The sequence below is a fragment of the Lingula anatina genome, chromosome 5 (genome assembly GCF_051362555.1).
Source record: "Lingula anatina isolate TDL-2025a chromosome 5, LinAna3.0, whole genome shotgun sequence".
Classification (NCBI taxonomy): Eukaryota; Metazoa; Brachiopoda; class Lingulata; order Lingulida; family Lingulidae; genus Lingula; species Lingula anatina.
In genome coordinates, this window is record NC_141771.1 from 14,945,554 (window position 1) to 14,963,076 (window position 17,523).

The following is a 17,523-nucleotide window of genomic DNA, read 5'->3' on the forward strand; positions in this document are numbered from 1 at the left end:
TATTTATGAACAAGTCAAATGAAGTGCGTTTTGTCTAATGCACTACCCTGTGCAGGATATTAAAAAATATAAACAACACACGCTGTCATCATTCACTTCACTTTTTCTACTCACGGTTAAAACGTCTGTCGCTGAGTGCCTTGATGTACTTGAAAGTCACCGACAGATGATACGTGCAACAACGTAAAATGTCTTAAACAACTGATAGCTATTAAACTGCAGAACAGTCGGTCGATTACATAATTTCTCATTGCTAATTAATCTCTGGCAATTAAGTGCGATTCTCTGTGTCCTGTCTTCATTGTACCATACCACAGGTTTGACATTTGCCAAATATCCGGGCCCTTTTTAGCCATGAAGTGGAATGTAGGTCATTAATATCTACTGGTAGATCAGTCGGCACAGACCTGCAATTCAGGTCAGACCTGTGAACTTCTGTAGTTGTTAAACTGCATTTATAGACCGTTATCTGAAACCTGGGAGATGTTGTTTAGCTCCCACATCAGGTGGCTAGAAGGTCGATTCATAACTAATATAATGGAGTATTTTGCCACCGGAATCCGCGGAGTTCCTTCCACGAAAACTGCACAAGAAAACGGTGTTCAGTTTCAAACACTCGCACTAAGTAAAACATGGCGGTGCTTAGGACGCATTGTTGAATCATAGGACGCAATGGCATGAAGCAAGCTGACCTAATTCCACCCATTGCATAATCTGGGTCACTAGTCTCACGTTTTCCTACGATAGTAAGTCCAACGTTCATCGCATAAAAATCACCGATGGGATGACAGTGGACGTTCTATTTAAAATGATTCTTTTAGGAGCATGTGCTTATAAATGATTTAATATATATAATAAGATAAAACAGACGCTTTGTTGAAAAGATTTTATTATAAAATAAAAATATGGGAAAGGGACTAAAACAATGGGGCAATAATTCTATGTATACTGAAGCTTTATTCTAATATTTTCATCCTAAATTCATTCCAGTTAAATAAGTAAACCACATAAAAGATTCAATTAGGACGAACATATGTGTATTTGGGAGTTTATCTTTATGTTACATGTTCATATACAGAAAAGAGAATATATTACAAGTACTGCATGGGAGTTCCATTCATATTTAAATCTCATTGTAAAAAGTCACAGCAAAATGCCTTATTCTAAGCATTATACATGTTGATGTTGATTTTTATAAGTGTTTTAAATTCAGGACTGTCTCTTGTAATCGCAAAGACTTTCTTTTTCGTCAACGACTGTCGCCCTTGGCTTGGCAGTGACACATTTAGCTGCTCTCTTTGAATCATTATGCTTTTAGAATTGTGGGTAGTTCCAGCCCCTGGAGTGAGAGTTTCTTCCTTAAAGTCAATATTGTCCCAGAATTGTAACAGAATTGTGGGAAATCCTCTGATGAAACCTGCTGGTATATCATTGGAGGATAGCAACTGAAGTCAGGCAATACTGGCCTCTAGGCCTACAGTGGTTAAATATATGATGCTGCTATTTTTCAATAATGTGAGCAGTTGGGAAGACCCAGTCAAGTGTCTTGTTGTCAGAGATAGAGCCAGTTACTTCTGGGTACTTTTCCTCCTATTAAATGCTAAATATACAATATCTTGACAGATTGACAGTAGCTTGGTGTGAGTTTCCTCTGGCAAAGAGAGATTATCAAAAGCGGAAATGGCCAAAGAAAGAAGATAATACAGCTCATTTGCGACAACTTCTTTGGCTGCTACATTGGTAAATTCACTGGAACAATATGTTGATTACCTAATAGTAAAAGACTTGATAACACTTAATAAATAATACAAAGCTTTATGATCTCACTCACTCCTCTTTCACAAACAAACACTCAGTCATTTGCAATATATATATATATATATATATATATATATATATATATATATATATATATATATTGAATTTTTGTGCATGATTCACCTGAGCCATGAAATTTTTAGGGAATCAATATAGTTTCTAATATCGGGGACTTTTATACCTCCATTTGAGCACGATTGTGTCATTATATCTCGTTTTACTCTTTCAATTTTTCCATTCCATAAGAAATTAAAGCACATTTTTTGTATTTTGTCTACATATTTATTTGGTATTGGTAATGTGGAAAATAAATGAGTCATTTTTGGAAGGATCAGTGATTTAACATTTCTCCCCAAAACTGTTAGCGATAATTCTTTCCATATCTTCTTACACAATTCCTTCTAGCTCTTTTGTTTGTTTTTTTTTTGTCTCTATCATGAAGCTTTTCTTTCAAGTTTTCATTTTCAAGCAAAAGCGAGTCAACCTTAATTCTGCTGTCTTGGTCAAGTTGCCTTTGAGCAAAAGAACAGAAATGAAAAAAATATTTGCCTCAATATTGTACCGCATTTAAATTAAAAATCCATTGGCATATAGTAACAATTATAATTCAAAATACTTTTTGTACAACATTTCTTTAACTACTCCATAAAATATTTAGAAAGCCAATATAATATACCTGGTTTAAAAATCTAAACTGAATTGTCACTTACATGAGATTTTCACATTAAAATGTTTTCAATGTGAAATATTAGAATTCAATTTTGATTTGTGCTATCACAATGAAAATATATTTTCTAAAAATGTATCAAAACTCACAAAGTCACCAAAATAAATAAGCATCATGTAATATTATCATGACCATAAATAATACATATGCAGGGATTACGGTTTCATTTTCCTTTATGTTGTATATACCTTCAGTTACAGTACATCAGCTTCCTTCAGCTTATCTCTCTCTCTCTATGATTTTCACTGTTATCCACTTGTCCTTTTTCTTGCATATAACACACATATCAGGCAAATGATGTCTCGAACCAGTAAAAGCTGGAGATGAAGAGCGTATTTTTTTTTCTTTTTAGTAAGAGGTTTTGTTGCTTCCTCCTCTATGCAAAGTTTCTCCACATTTGTTCATGTTTCTACCTGACTGTAAAATTTAATCTGTTTCTAGTACAGGGATTTTTGTGTCACATATTCACACACACAAACACGCGTATTACGTGTAATATTCTAAAAATCATTATCGCACCTAGTAGTTAGGAAGCCTTGTATATATATATATATATGAGTAAAAACCTTACCCTCTCTTTCTGTCTTTTCGCTTGCTGGACATGTATTTATCTGTATAATATTCGTAGTAAAACGTGAGACTAGTGACCCATGATAAGGAATAAATAAATAAACTGATATAATTACTACATGATTTTTGATAAATATATGCATGATCAAAGGATGCGCCACAGGATATTATGATTATTTCTGGTTACTATGCATTATTTAGGTTAGTATAAAAAGAACAACATTAGGATAGTATCATCCCTATCAAATTATATAGATAGACGGTTCTTACATAAAATCAAATCCATATCGATTGACATTAAATCTTTTATGATCTACACATTGCGGGTTGTATGACGATGGAGTAAATTAACAATCTTTGACAAGGAAATAGAACAATATGAATAAACTAAATGTACTTGTGTTGGGATAAAGTCAATTTTGAAATGAAAAAGAAGGCTGCTTCCCAGATTTGTACTCCAGTACTCTTGTACTTAACATAATACATTTTAATAACGTCACTCTGACAAATGTCGGTTGAAGTTTTATTTTAAATAAATTTAATTCCATCTATTTAACTGAATTATTGGAGGTTCTCTCAGTCAGTGTTATCCAGGCTTCGTCTACAGGGGTTGTAACTAGTCCATACTTGGCCTTGACCTTCTGACCTTTGACCTCATGAACCTACAAACGCGACAAAACAGATGAGTTGAATAAATTACAATAATATATAAATACATGTATATCATATATGTGTGGTTTCCAATTAGTTAATTGTACTATGTGACAACACAACTGAACTTAGTTCCTTTCATATTGATAAACCGACACACCATCTCCTTGTAGGGTTTGTCTGAAAAAGCAAATTTATCATTTATTTTTTGGTTCTTTACAGCGTATTTTAAGCATACCTGAAACCTCAGCAGAATGTTCGCCAGTGCCGTAGCTACTTCTGCGTAAGCGAAACGGTGCCCAGGACATACCTCTTGCCGGCAAAACCAAACGGTTGAAAGGAGTAGGGGTGCCGCTCTGACACTTTCTCCGGGCTGAAACGATCTGGATCAAACCTGGGAGAATACGTTAATTCTAATTTATACTCTAAATCAGAATCTTTATAATACTGTATTAATAAGTGGAAAATGTCCCTCTAGCTGGTGCAATGCCATTCTGTACCCATTGTTCAAAAAAGGAAATGTAAATGTGGCAACAAATTATAGAGGAATTGCGCTTTTGAATGTCATGGGAAAAATATTTATGAAAATTTTGAGAAACAGATTTAATAATTGGGCAGTGGAAAATAATACAACGATTGAAGCTCAGGCTGCCTATAAAATTGGTTACTCCACTGTCGATCACATTTTTACATTGCAGGGTTGCGTACAAAAATACTTAAGTTGAAGAAAAGGTAGATGCTACTGTATTTTTATAGATTTCTCAGCCGCTTTCGATAGTGTTCAACACAAATTATTATGGTATGTACTTGCAAAAAAAACGTGTAAATGGACATGTCGTCACAGTTTTACGCTCTATGTATTCCCAACTGCAATCATGTGTTCTAAAAAATTTAGGCCTTACTGAGTATTTTAAATGTAACATGGGCACTCGACAAGGATGCATGTTAAGTCCTTTTCTATTTACATTATTCATAAATGAATTTTATCATAGTTTGAACAAGGCTGGATGTCAGGGTATTTACATAAATGAGGTGTTTCCAAATCTCATGTCTTTGCTTTATGCTGATGACATTGTATGCATTTCAGACATTGTTGGGGGGTTACAGAAACAAATTCATCAATTAGAAAAATATTGCAGTCAGTATGGTATGCTAGTAAATGTCCAAAAGACAAAAATAGTAGTATTTAGGAGAGGTGGTAAAATAAAGAAAAATGAAAGGTAGTTTTTCAAGGGCAAAAAATTAGAAGCAGTACCTGCATATAAATACTTAGGAACATATTTTGGTGCCTTCCTCGGTTGGGGTAAAACTACCCAACATCAAATCAACCTACCCTAGGTTCTAGATTCCGGTATTGCCAGCTCGATCTTTATTTCATATATAACCCATATCAACAACACCGGCTCTAGTGACCAGCGGCCACGTTATACTTCCATCAATCAAGTAGAACTGCTCCGCAGTGAATCTGCAGTTGAATGTCATCAGACCAAAATGAAACGTAAAACAGACTTAATTCTGCTTTATTTAATTTTATTTGCTGTATTTAAGATGTAAAGTGAAAAAATAAATAATATTCTTCGAACAGAAAAGATATATCCAATGTTTTTGTATTTTTGCTTATCAAAGAACATTAAGTCCTGAGATGTACACGTGCGCAATACACGTGTTTGCCGTGTGCCAAATTTGACAGCTACACTGTATGCCCGATACCGCTATAAGGGCTGTGCAATGGCTACACCAAAATCAGTTTTTATAGCAGAATGTTGCTTCTATTGTGGCACTGACCTTCGACTGCAAGATATTTTCAATTCAAACTTCGTCAGGCACTTTGCTTCTTGTCTCGTCTGCACGAGATAACTTCAGCGCGAGGCGGGAAAGGCAGCTCCAGGCGGCCAAACCTGTGACGTACGAGACTTATGACTTCCAAATATGGATCCAGGCGGACACAGCTGTGACGTGTGACTTCCAAATATGGAAGCGCCCCAGGCAAAATTTTGAAGAAGAACGCCCTCAGATTGTCGCTGTTCGTCAGAGCTAGTAAAAGCGACTCCATCACAAGGTATATATTTAACAAGCTAGCTTTTACGTTGCTCTGACACTCAGGGTAAATCAACCAAGCCAATAAAGCATTATTTGTTATTAAGTTATATTTGAAACAAGCATGTATTTCCTTTAAGGAAGCTTTCTTTCTTTTTGATATAATGATAACACCCATTCTTTTCTATGGTGCTGAGATATGGGGTCATAAACCAGTAGAAAGTATTGAAATCTTCCAAGAAAATTTTGTAGATATTTATTAGGTGTTAGTTCAAATACTGTGACGGAAGCTATACTAGGCGAATGCGGAAGATATCCATCGTATACCAATTATATGGTAAATAGCATTAAATTTGGTTAAAGCTTGTACATATGAATGAATATCGCTATCCTGCTCATGTATATGATATGCTATTTAAATTAGATTCAAGTGGAAGGCACACTTGGGCCACAGATGTTAAAACACTGTTATACAGATATGGATTTGGATATGTCTGGGAGGCTCAGGGTGTGGGAAATTCCGTTTTATTTATTAAAGTTTTCAGAGAAAGATTAGTAGATAATGCTGGCCAAATATGGCACAGTAATATATGTAGGATCAGCAAACTGGATACTTAATCATTATTTAAGAGTACGTTAACACTTGAGTGTTACTTATTAAGCGTTAAAAATGTAAAACAGAACCTCACTAGCAAGATTCAGATGTGCAAATCACCTACTAAATATTTAGAGCGGTAGATGGAAAGGTATAGAAAGATGCAATAGACTCTGTTTAATCTGTAAAAAACATAATATTTATGATGTTGAAGACGAATACCATTTTTTAATGACATGTGTAGCATATACAGAATTAAGAGAAAAATATCTGCCAGTGAATAACCCTACTAAAGAAAGTTTTTTAAGATTAATGACAACAAAAAACACAAAATTAATATCTAGTTTAGCTGCTTATATATTTAATGCTTTTTTATTAAAAAAAGAAATTTTAGATCACTGACAAAAACAAAATTAATAATCCTTAATAGGGGAGAGCGGGGTGGGTTGGAACGCGGGTAAGTTGGAACATTGGCTTTATTTCTTAAACCACAAGACCGATCATGTGCTCCTTCAGCATAAAAATGTCACGTGGCATGGTCATTCACCCGGTAAACTTGTGGAAGTTTTGAAAATGCAGTAAAAGTTTTATGCGAAAAAAACTTATTTTTGCTACTCGAAGTAAGTTTTCATATTTTTGACATTCATCGTGCTGTAAACTAAAGTATAAGGATTATATCACTGAAATTGTGCATAGCGTTTAGGACCACCTTGATGTTCAAAAAGCTGTCGTTTTTTTTAAACACTTCCCACGTGTTTAAGAAATACAGTGTCATAAGTAGGCCATGACGTCATGGGGGCTGGTCGGAACATTTGACATGGGGCCAGTTGGAACACTGTCAGGGGTGTTCCAACCCACCCCGCACGGTGTTTTTCATTTTTTTAAACCTCTCTAAATATTTTAATTTCAACTCTGAAGAGAGTAGTAACGTAGTAACCCAGTACAACTCCAACTGGAGACGGAATCTAGCTGATAGAACATCTCCATGATGCCGGAATGTACATGCGTTTAGAAGATACAAGGGGGGATGGTCACTGCTTGTTAAATGCAGTTGCTAGCTGTTTGGTCGAATAGGGGTCTGCATGCCCACTGTTGCTTTTTGCGATAAATTGCTTTTAAATGTGGAAGGAAATGTCGATTATCACTCTGCTTTTCGCGGCAAAATGAAAATATTCTAGCTGAGAGCCTATGTTATGGATAAACTATACAACACCAATTCTGCCGATATTGTTTTAAATGCTTTGTGTAATGGATTGGGGGTTGCTGTCAATGTTTAGTGAACGAGGGTACAAAATCCGCCAGAAAAGACAAACATTCACCTCGTAACTTAGGCAAAGATTCAGTTGAAATCTCAGTTGCCCTCACCGGAAGAGGTGCTACAACACACTAAAGCGCACTTAAGAAAACCCCAAAACAGCTCAAGTCCAGAGGCTCACCGTCGCAGTCCAAAGATTAAAAGAAGAAAACTATGCAGTGCAGTTCTAACTGACACACCTGAAAATGAGCTACTCGAAAAAGAAAAGGCCAAGCCCAACAAAATTAAAAAGGACAAGCGCAACAAAAATAAAAAACAGTTAAAGATTTCTAGTCGATAGAGAAAATCAAGAAAAAGGAAATTAAAGATGACCAGCGATTCTGTGTCAGAAGAAGAGTGGCCATGTCTGGTTTGTGGGGAGCCGTTCATTAACAGCCGACCAAAAGAGAAATGGGTTAAATGCATTGTTTGTCTAAAGTGGTCACATGAAGACTGTAAGGGTGACCGAGTGTACATATGTCAGAACTGCGATTTTGATTCTGAGTTGTTGAGTTGAAAGAGATACAGTTTTCATTTGTAGGTCTAACATACTGTTGTTAATAGGTTGAGATATATGAGTTCAATTTCTTTTCTCTTAAACTACACCACTTTTGTTATCATTATGAAATGAAGTGTAACTGGATATGGTTTATACATCGAAAAGACTATTTGAAAGCAAATTGTAAACGTAAAAAATGCTCACAAACTATGGAGATACGAATACAAAGTAACACTTACTTGTTGGGAAATTAATATAGATAATCCTACTCTTAAAATGAATTATACTTTGAATTTATATGCAAGCGTTCCAACTCGCCCTCTTGTTCCAACTCACCCCACTGCCTGTTCCAACTGACCCCGCGGGTGGGGTGAGATGGAACGTTTTAGGAGGCAACTTTGAGCATTTATAACTCTAAAATAAAAAGACCTACTTGATGTTTTATTTCATAGATGAGTGCGGCATATAATTTTCCCCTATCATATTTTTTATTTTTGTCCCCAAAGCTTTGACTGCTGAGATATCGCAAAAAACGTGAAAACTGTTCCAACCAACCCCGCTCTCCCCTACTTCTCACGGACTTTACTGTTATTATTATTATTATTATTATTATTATTATCATTATTATTATGTACCATGGGCCGGAGGCCTTGAAAAACTGAATAAATTATACTATAAGTATATCTAAATCAGAAAAGGCCAGACCTGATGTCTCAAAGTGGAGCTTCGATAAGTGGAACTTCGATAACTCAATCGCTTTAAATGTAATTTGAAAAGTGAACGACAGTTATGAATTCTGACTCTGACAAATTTAATATCTAGATGGAGCTCATCGATATGTCGGTATTCTCTTAATTTCATCATACTAGTTTAAACTAGTCTTCGCCTTGTTCCAAAATAAACGCACGACATATCATATGTTTCCATATAAATTGTTATTCTAAAATTACTTACTTCTTGGGATTTGGCCACCAAACTGGATCATTTAGTACTACACCCAACGCATGGATAATGGGAGTCTAGAAATTTAATTAACAATTTGTCACGAAGTATTTTATATATTATTGCTATAAATCAGACGTTATTTTATAAACAATATACACTCGAACCGCAGTAACAGTAAACGGATTTCATAGAAGTCCATCCTTTCTTATTAACCAAATTAGATTGAATTAGGAGCTCTAAGAAATAACAAGGAAATACAATTAAAAATGATAAACATAAGCATAAAAATAGAATAAAATAAGATTAGAATAAATAAAGAAAAAAGAAAAACGGGACCGAACAAGCTGCTCTGAAGTTAAAGTTGTTATCTCCGGTGCCAGTGTGAACATGCGACCAGCACTTAAAGACAGTCAATACAGCCATGAATACCAAAAAAAAAAAAAAAAAAAAAAAAAAATTAAAATGTAAACATTCCCACGGTGGCCCGTGGACATTTACAAAGTCGACAAAAGTCGGAAAATCGTATTCTTTCATACATGTATGGCAAATATGATTGAGACTTCACATATTTTATGAAGAATCACCATCTATGTCATGTAAACAGACAAACAAAATGGCGTTTGCTATTCATATTTCCATGCATAATGACGTCTCTCACTTACTCCAGTTGGTATGACGTAACCTCCCAGTGTGACGTCTTTTTCATCGTCATAGCGGCCAGCATAAGGTGAAACCACCGCCACGCGCAGCGTTTCGTCCATTACCTGACGGGTGTACCTGGTACGTGAATTAACAGATGAAATATGAAGTCTCAGTTGTGGAATTTTCTTTTACGGTTTAATACTTGTGTAAGGTAAAGTAACGATGCAGAATGTGCTTCTTTCAGAGTAAGTGCAAAGGTAAGGATTAGTTCGAAATGAGAAAAACAGGTCTTCTTAAAATAAAACAATTGCAAAATATACTAAAATAATTAATGAAATAATAAAATAACTAAAGAAATAAATAGATAAATAAATATATAAATGGTTGGATGCGTAAAGTGGCCATATACATAACTAGAAATTATTACACATTGTTACCACATTTACAAACAGTAACAAGACCAGCACCAAGTAAGTGAATTTTATACAAGCACTTACACCAACTTTGCAATGTTAACCGGTGTAACCTTGCCTGTGTCACCCAGTACGGCTTTTACTTCTTGGTACATTTTCTCCTGAACGACAGGATATACAGAGATGAAGTGGAGGGCCCACACTAACACTGAAACGTTATAAACAGTTTAGTTTTCAGTTGGTCGCATGGGTTTGGTGATTAAGGCAATACTATCGTTTGGAATTCTCTAAAGCCCCCTTTACACTGGACGGCGTCCTTTCTCTGTCATGTAGTACGGTCTCGTTTGAGAGTAAAAATAATTATTTACCTGTCGACAACTGGCCGATCATTGAGCATTCATTTTGCAACCAAAGCGATGCTTGTGGCTCCATTCTACGACCACAGGGATACCATTTCATGGTGGCACAAAAGACGCAGAAAGAACGCCGTTCAGTGTAAAGGAGGTTTAAATGATAACAAAGGTTAGTTAAGACCTATCAGTGCCCTCTTTTAGCTTTTTTTGCAGTTGCCCCCCTCCCCCCCCCCCCCCAAAGTACCGGTATATCTAACCCAAAGTATAAGTAGCGAATCGAGACAAAACCAAACGATTTTCTTCCATCCGCACACTGTACATATTATAATGTAATTGCGCTACTGTATTTGATTAACATAAGTCATTTTTGCGTCTCCGCCTTTTCCCTAGAAAAAATTTTGATCAAGCTGCCGATATTCCTTGGGAGTGAAAAGCCTGGACAGGATGTTTGCGTCCCTGTTTTTCCATATCTGAATAAAGGCACGGCTCGTATGAAATAGTACGGTAATCCTTAACCTCAGTTGAAGGTTTTCAAGATATTAATTTTATAAATTAAAATTGAACAGGCGTACACGGTTGTGATGGTTTTAATAATTCATAAAATGGTTAAGCAGAGCTAGTTAATACGGTCATATACCTACAATTTCCTGATGAATGGAAACCACCAACGATGAAGCTCATTAGCTCTCCCCTTAGCATGTCATCTGGGATATTGTTCTCAATCAGGACGTCAATTAACATCTCTCGTTTCTCGGTGGTCGGATTCTTCTGCCTATAGTCAATCGCAGCTGCTAATGTATCTTTCATATATTTATTCGCTGTAAAAAGAAAAAAAATTCTGGAAGTCGAGCGGGCGTAAAACGGATTATGTACAGTAAAATTACACATTTTCTTAATATAACAATCGAAGTGCTTATGGGAATATCCAATCCTTTAGCATAAGAAGTACAGGTACATGTAATATTAGTCGAAAATCTTAAAACTGTACACAGTACACATAACAATAACTGAGAAGAAATGAAATAACAATATTATATGATTTCTTTAAAGGATGACACTTTCATAATTTCTTTGAACGGCTACACGTGAAAAGAATGAATGAAAAGAATCAAGTCTGAGTGAAATAAAACCTTTTCCCACCATTGTTAAACTTCCTTTCACGCTCACTCCCAGGCTTTGGAATATCTCCTCCAAGTCTCTCTTCCATATCGTACCAACACTGTAAGAATATTAGATCTTTCATTTTCAAGCAAAATAGAACATCGTGCATATGCTAGTCCAATTTATGCGACCTAAGTTTGCGTTTAGAATTATGCATACAGTCTCATGTTAGAATCCGCACGCGTCATTTCTTAGACACGATTCCAAATGCCAAAAGCCCGGATTCACAATCAGAGATGATCAGATCCGCAGATCAAATATGAGCGACCCACTTGAAAGCCTACCGCGTAATTCCCGTGGGAAATCTATACAGCATTTATTAGTTAATGACTCGGCAAGCTTTTAAGTGGGTCGACCATATTTGGTCCGCGGATCAAATTATTCTGAATGCACTAAAAGAGTCGATTTAAACTTACTACATCATATGCCTTCCAAAATTGTGTGATCTGCTCCTCATCCAAAAAGTAGTCTCCAAGTGAAGTCTGTGTTATGGCCTTCAACGTGAACAATAAAGCCTCCTGGCGGCAAGGGATATGCTCATCACGTGGTGTTTGAGACCATTTCTCCAACAATTCCTCGGCAAGCTGTGATAATTGAAATACTCAGATCAAAATATTAATAATAATAAATAAAATAAATCCTAGACAATTATAATTTTTCAAGATTCTTGTCATTCTTGTCATAGTTAACTATCTGCTGCAGCAAGATATATAATATAGAGATTTAGAGAATAAAAAAGAAGAATTATTCGCAAATTCTCTTTTTAAATGCAATGAAAAATAATTTAACGTATTTGAAACACTTCTTATTACCTCAAAATGCAATTACATCTATTCTAAAGATCGCCAGTGGCATCGCATTGAATTTAAAAAGCACAAACTGACTAATTCAATAGGAATTCAAATCTGTGGGCGTACTGTATTTTAACGTTTCTGACATTTGGAAAGGATCAGATTATATATAATAAATTAAAATGAATAACCGTTTGGAATTTTTCTATACATCTCATCACACTTCCATGACTGTAGCTAGGATCGTAAGTGTTCCTCCTCCATTTTCCGTCTTCTTTGTTGGCATATGGGATAGCGTGTTCAGTGACCAAGGGCTTGAAGATACTCAACAAAACCTCTGGAAACAGATGTTTGGATCACATTTACGTAAAAGAAAATACATTACAAAGTTCAATGTAGTCAGATGAAGAATAACTTATCATGATTATTACTGGTTTTTTGTTTATAATCATAATTATCACCTTTATTATTATTATTATTATTATTATTATTATTATTATTATTATTATTATATAGCTAAGTGCTGCCATATATTTTTCTTAAAGGAAAAATTAAAAATGTTTCGACTATAGGTAAAACGTAAAGAAATTAACTCATGCACATACATGTATAATCGATTACAATAGCTAAATTTGATTTGAACAGTAAATGAGCAAAACCAACCAAAACTTCTTTCACCTGGTCTATCGAACATACGCGAGGTCTCTTTAAACAGTTGAGGAGAGGCAATGCTGACTACAATTTGTTCTCCAAACCAGAACTTTGCTATAGGTCCATACTGCTGGTGTAGCCACATAAGGAACTCATGGAGACTTCCATGCTTTTTAACCAGATCTAGGTTTCCATGTCTGAAATGAAAATACCAAAGCTTTTTACAAACGACAACTTGTGTACATGTGTATGCTTTGTAGCCGAATCTACCGCCATATATAATATATCCAGAATAACCCAGTCTTCGAACGTTTCATTAAGAAAAGATGACTTTTCTGTTGAAGCGTATATCATACGATGCCTTGAATGAAATCAATAATAAGCACTAAAATACTACTCAAGCTAGCTCTCACCAAATATTATTACGTTCGCAATATGATATAACGGATTAATTCGTAAATTCTGAGTTTGCATTCACAAACGCGCCGCATGAAGCCACAAACGGTAATTATCGTTCACGAGGCCTTTTATTGGGTCCTTAAAGATATCTTTAAGAAACCCCATTGGAAATGCTACCAATAGGATTTTTCCTCCACAAGATCCTACAGGATTCCTGAAGCATCACGCAGGAATCTATGGGGGGTTTTAGCAAGGGAAGTAATCTGCACATCCGGATACTTACTTGATGTCCTTGGCCTTCAGTACCGGAATGTCGTTGCCAGATTTTTTGCGGACTAAGAACTGAACAGAAACAATAGTAAGGCTGCGTGTCAGATGCAATTTCTACACCCCATGTGATTACCTTTCATCGTAAATAATAATGCAAAAAAAGCCTCCATTTATTGCTAAATGCATTTCGGTGTTGGCGGAGGGAGAGAGATACCAGTATATCAACTAATTGTCTAATATGTTTCAACGCTGACAATGCTATGTTAACATTATACATAAAATATGAGATGGAAAGTAAATAAGGTCGTTTTTATGGACCAGCCTGTATGTGCAGCTACAAAAACACCTCTTACCTTCGTTTTAATCATTGGCAGTAGCACGAGTAATACAGAGGCTACCACAACGATGCACAGCAGCAAAAGGTACATCTTTTCTATCTTGATAAATCTATGCTTGAAAGCGTGCTGAGTCACCTTGACAAACAGCTGCAATAAGTAAAGGTGATACAGGTAGTAGTCCACATTACAATGAAAGTTGTGTGTAACCTTCAGCAACAGACATTTAATCCTATAAGAAATGTTTAACTAACACGAACACGAACATGTGAACACGTGAAATATGTCAAAGCTACAACAAGATCGTGAATCTTTAACTAAAACTATCAAGCGTTTTCTTTAAAAGGAAAAATGCAAAAAGAAAAGAGACAACTATGGACGTGATCTCAGGAGGTATCGGTAAGTTTTTTCATAGTATCTCAATTGTCCAATTTGTGGCAGGAAAATATCTTTTTGCAAGTTTCTGGTCCGTTTAACGACTAATTATTTATTATAGTGACGACAAAGACGTTCTGGAACATTCAAATATTTATTTACCAACTCACTCCTCATACAAATTCGCAAGTATTTATACTCTATTTTTCCATACTGTTCACGCCTTTTATTGTTTTTCCTTCGATTGTTTATGGCGTGATTATCAGAAATTATCCATTTTCATGTTGTATACACGTGACAGAAAATTGCAATCCTACTGCGAAATTAAACAATCAAATAAAATTATGTCTCACTTTGACCTCTATCATCTTTTCTTTACACTAAAACAGTTTCCACACTTGTTGACTCTTTCAGAAGTTAAACTTACTCTCAATAACTCCGCGTCCTTTTACTTATTTGATTCCTCTTTAATTATTACCTGCTATTACTGAAGGCATCAGTCATTAACTTTACAAAATATTGTTTTAAGCAAAAAGAAAAATAAATAAATAAATAAATAAATAAATAATAAGGAACTACCTGTTAAGCGAAACGAACATATTTGTAGCCGATATGTCCCCTTAAGTACAACAATATGCACTCGTGTTAGATAATTGGAAAAATCAACATGATGACAAAAATGGACACCTTATCGGTATGTGATAAGAAACATCTAAGCAATCTATTTTCTATACAGAAAAGGTAGTCTTCACTGCTAATTTGGTTCACAAGTATTTACGAAAATCTCATGCACTACATGAAGTTTAAATGTTGTGCAGTATATGAACAGTATTAACAATACACCCTTTCAACAGTCACTTATGGTTTTTCTACTCACGTTTCTGTTGTCTGTCGCTGAGCTCAATGACATGTAAACGGAGACCGTACTTGAAAGTCACAGAGAAACGATCCAGGCAACAACATGAAAGGTTTTAAACAATTAATAGCAATTAAACTACATCAGCACGAATAACCTGTCTATCCTATCCAAAGGCTGTACAGCAGTCGGTTATAAAATGTCTTAATGCATATCCTTCTCTGGCATTTAGTGCGGCTTCATTTTCGGCTTGTGTCTTGGCTTCATCATTCCATACATAAAAGGTTTGATATAAGCTAAATAGAAGGTGCGTCGAAGCTCAGGTGTGACAGGGATAGTAGTTCTAGTAATGGAAATCTGGGGTCCCATATGGTTATAGTGCAAGTCAGGGCAAGTCGGAGTATGGAATTTAGTATAGGGGACGAATTTCACCTGTATAAAGTAATGAGGAGCGGACTACGGTTCCTAGAGGACTACCATCCCTGTAACGCCTGTCCTCTTTTGCCATGAGGTGGAATACAGGCCACCAATTCAATAAAAATATCAGTCGACACCGACCTGCAATTCAGGTTATAGCCCTGTCGACTCTGTGGGTCGTTACACGGCACTGGCAGCTTAAAGGCTATATGCGTGTGAGGAAAAATGAGAATATTATAATTGTGAATGGAAAAAGATTATTAATGTATAATAAGGCACAATGTTTGATTTCCACAAATATAGCTGTTTTAATGAAAAATTATACACCTACGAACTGTGCCAAATTATTCTTCATAGCGGTATGATATATCTGTCATCAACCTCCTGAACATTTTGAATGGTTACCAATGTAAATATTATTATAAAACAACCATTTTAAATAGGCAAAAAAAAAAAAAAAAAAAAAAAATGAATGTTCCTTCGGTATAATGAAAGGTGTCCAGAATGTGGGCTGAAAAAATTACTTCTGAATGCTACCTCGCACCTTCGTCTCAACAGTCGCAATAAGCACAGGGAAAAAACGTCGTTATATGAACGAGGGCGCTCAGTCGTTTTTGGCGTGTTTAAGACTTTATATTCTCCATAATATCAATTAAAAGGCTTTTCGTTACATTGAATTTTATATCTAATCTATCATCACTAAGGACTTACCCAAGAAAAAAATAACAAAGAAATCTTTAGATGTTTACCACGCTGTAAACTTTATGAAATAGCTTGGTCGTTTGTGGTCTTCCTTTGTTAAGTCTCTTTTTCTCACTTTCTGTCGGTCAAAACGCGAAGTTGTATCGGCTAAGTTACCTCAACAAACAAAGTAAATGTTGGCAAGTTTTGTCAATTTCGCCATTTTGTTTATCTCAAAAGCGAGCTTTCCGCACATTTGATTCCTGTTCTATTGCAGCTGTTGTGTTCTATACGCATAGACCCCCATTAAAAAGGCCCAAGGACTATGCGTTTACATTAAAGTAACTCTCGCTTCTTCTTGTTCATATTCTGCACTAGTTAACTGCAGACACTTCTGTATGCTATGAACAATTTATTTTCATTTATAAGGGATGCCAAACAGTTTATTCTGCTGAGATTTTACACAAGCTGAAAGTGAACATGGTAGTACAAAGTTATTGGCCAATTAAGTCCGGCTGAGAATCCATCCGCCCCTTGTACTGAGTATCTCCAATCTCCAGTATCCCAACACCTCAACACTTCAGCTACATTGAAACTGGGCGAAGAATCGCCTCCATAGAGTATTCGTATCGCTTTTAGCCTGTGATATTGCTTTCGGTACATAATATAAGACAATAGAGCCATCAATGGGAACCTCATATTTTACGAGAAGCACAGTTAAAACAAAAAAGTAAAGTTTTAGACTAAGCGTTTATTAATGCGTACTCGTGCGCTGCACAATGGTCCACAGACTTAACCGCCGCTAATTATACACAGAAGTATTTTGTATACCAGAAAATAGGAGATAATAAAACGTCACAGTCTTGCCTTGTGTGGAAGTATGTAAGATAAACCACATGACATTATTAGGCACCCGAGACTGTAGTCATAGATAAAACGTCGTATTGAGCACGCTACGGTGACTAAAAGGGTGGTCTTGTTTTAACGGGAGAAAAAGACGAAAGAGCAGGTATGTCAACCGTTTGTCCTATTAAAATTTTCTG

General features: G+C 35.7%; 1 protein-coding gene across 3 annotated transcripts; it reads right to left on the minus strand.

Annotated features, from left to right (window-relative positions):
- Positions 1 to 1,947: 1,947 nt before the first annotated feature.
- On the minus strand, positions 1,948 to 16,245 carry LOC106152204 (cytochrome P450 20A1). 3 transcript variants are annotated; one of them, XR_015334486.1, is made up of 14 exons: positions 15,404 to 16,245; positions 14,170 to 14,301; positions 13,830 to 13,888; positions 13,175 to 13,344; positions 12,688 to 12,833; positions 12,122 to 12,289; positions 11,685 to 11,763; positions 11,186 to 11,362; positions 10,276 to 10,399; positions 9,799 to 9,913; positions 9,146 to 9,210; positions 4,005 to 4,160; positions 3,117 to 3,777; positions 1,949 to 2,862 (listed from the first exon to the last, which is right to left on the minus strand). XR_015334486.1 is itself a non-coding variant. In XM_087012971.1 (13 exons), the coding sequence occupies exons 1-12, from the start codon at positions 15,434 to 15,436 to the stop codon at positions 4,040 to 4,042; spliced, it is 1,389 nt and encodes a 462-aa protein (XP_086869097.1). In that variant the 5' UTR covers positions 15,437 to 16,245; the 3' UTR covers positions 1,948 to 3,777; positions 4,005 to 4,039. The 3 variants fall into 3 exon arrangements, 2 of the variants coding, with proteins under 2 accessions (XP_086869097.1, XP_013381170.2); XM_087012971.1 differs by having other exon boundaries at positions 1,948 to 3,777; XM_013525716.2 differs by lacking the exon at positions 14,170 to 14,301 and having other exon boundaries at positions 1,948 to 3,777.
- Between the last annotated feature and the right edge of the window lie 1,278 nt (positions 16,246 to 17,523).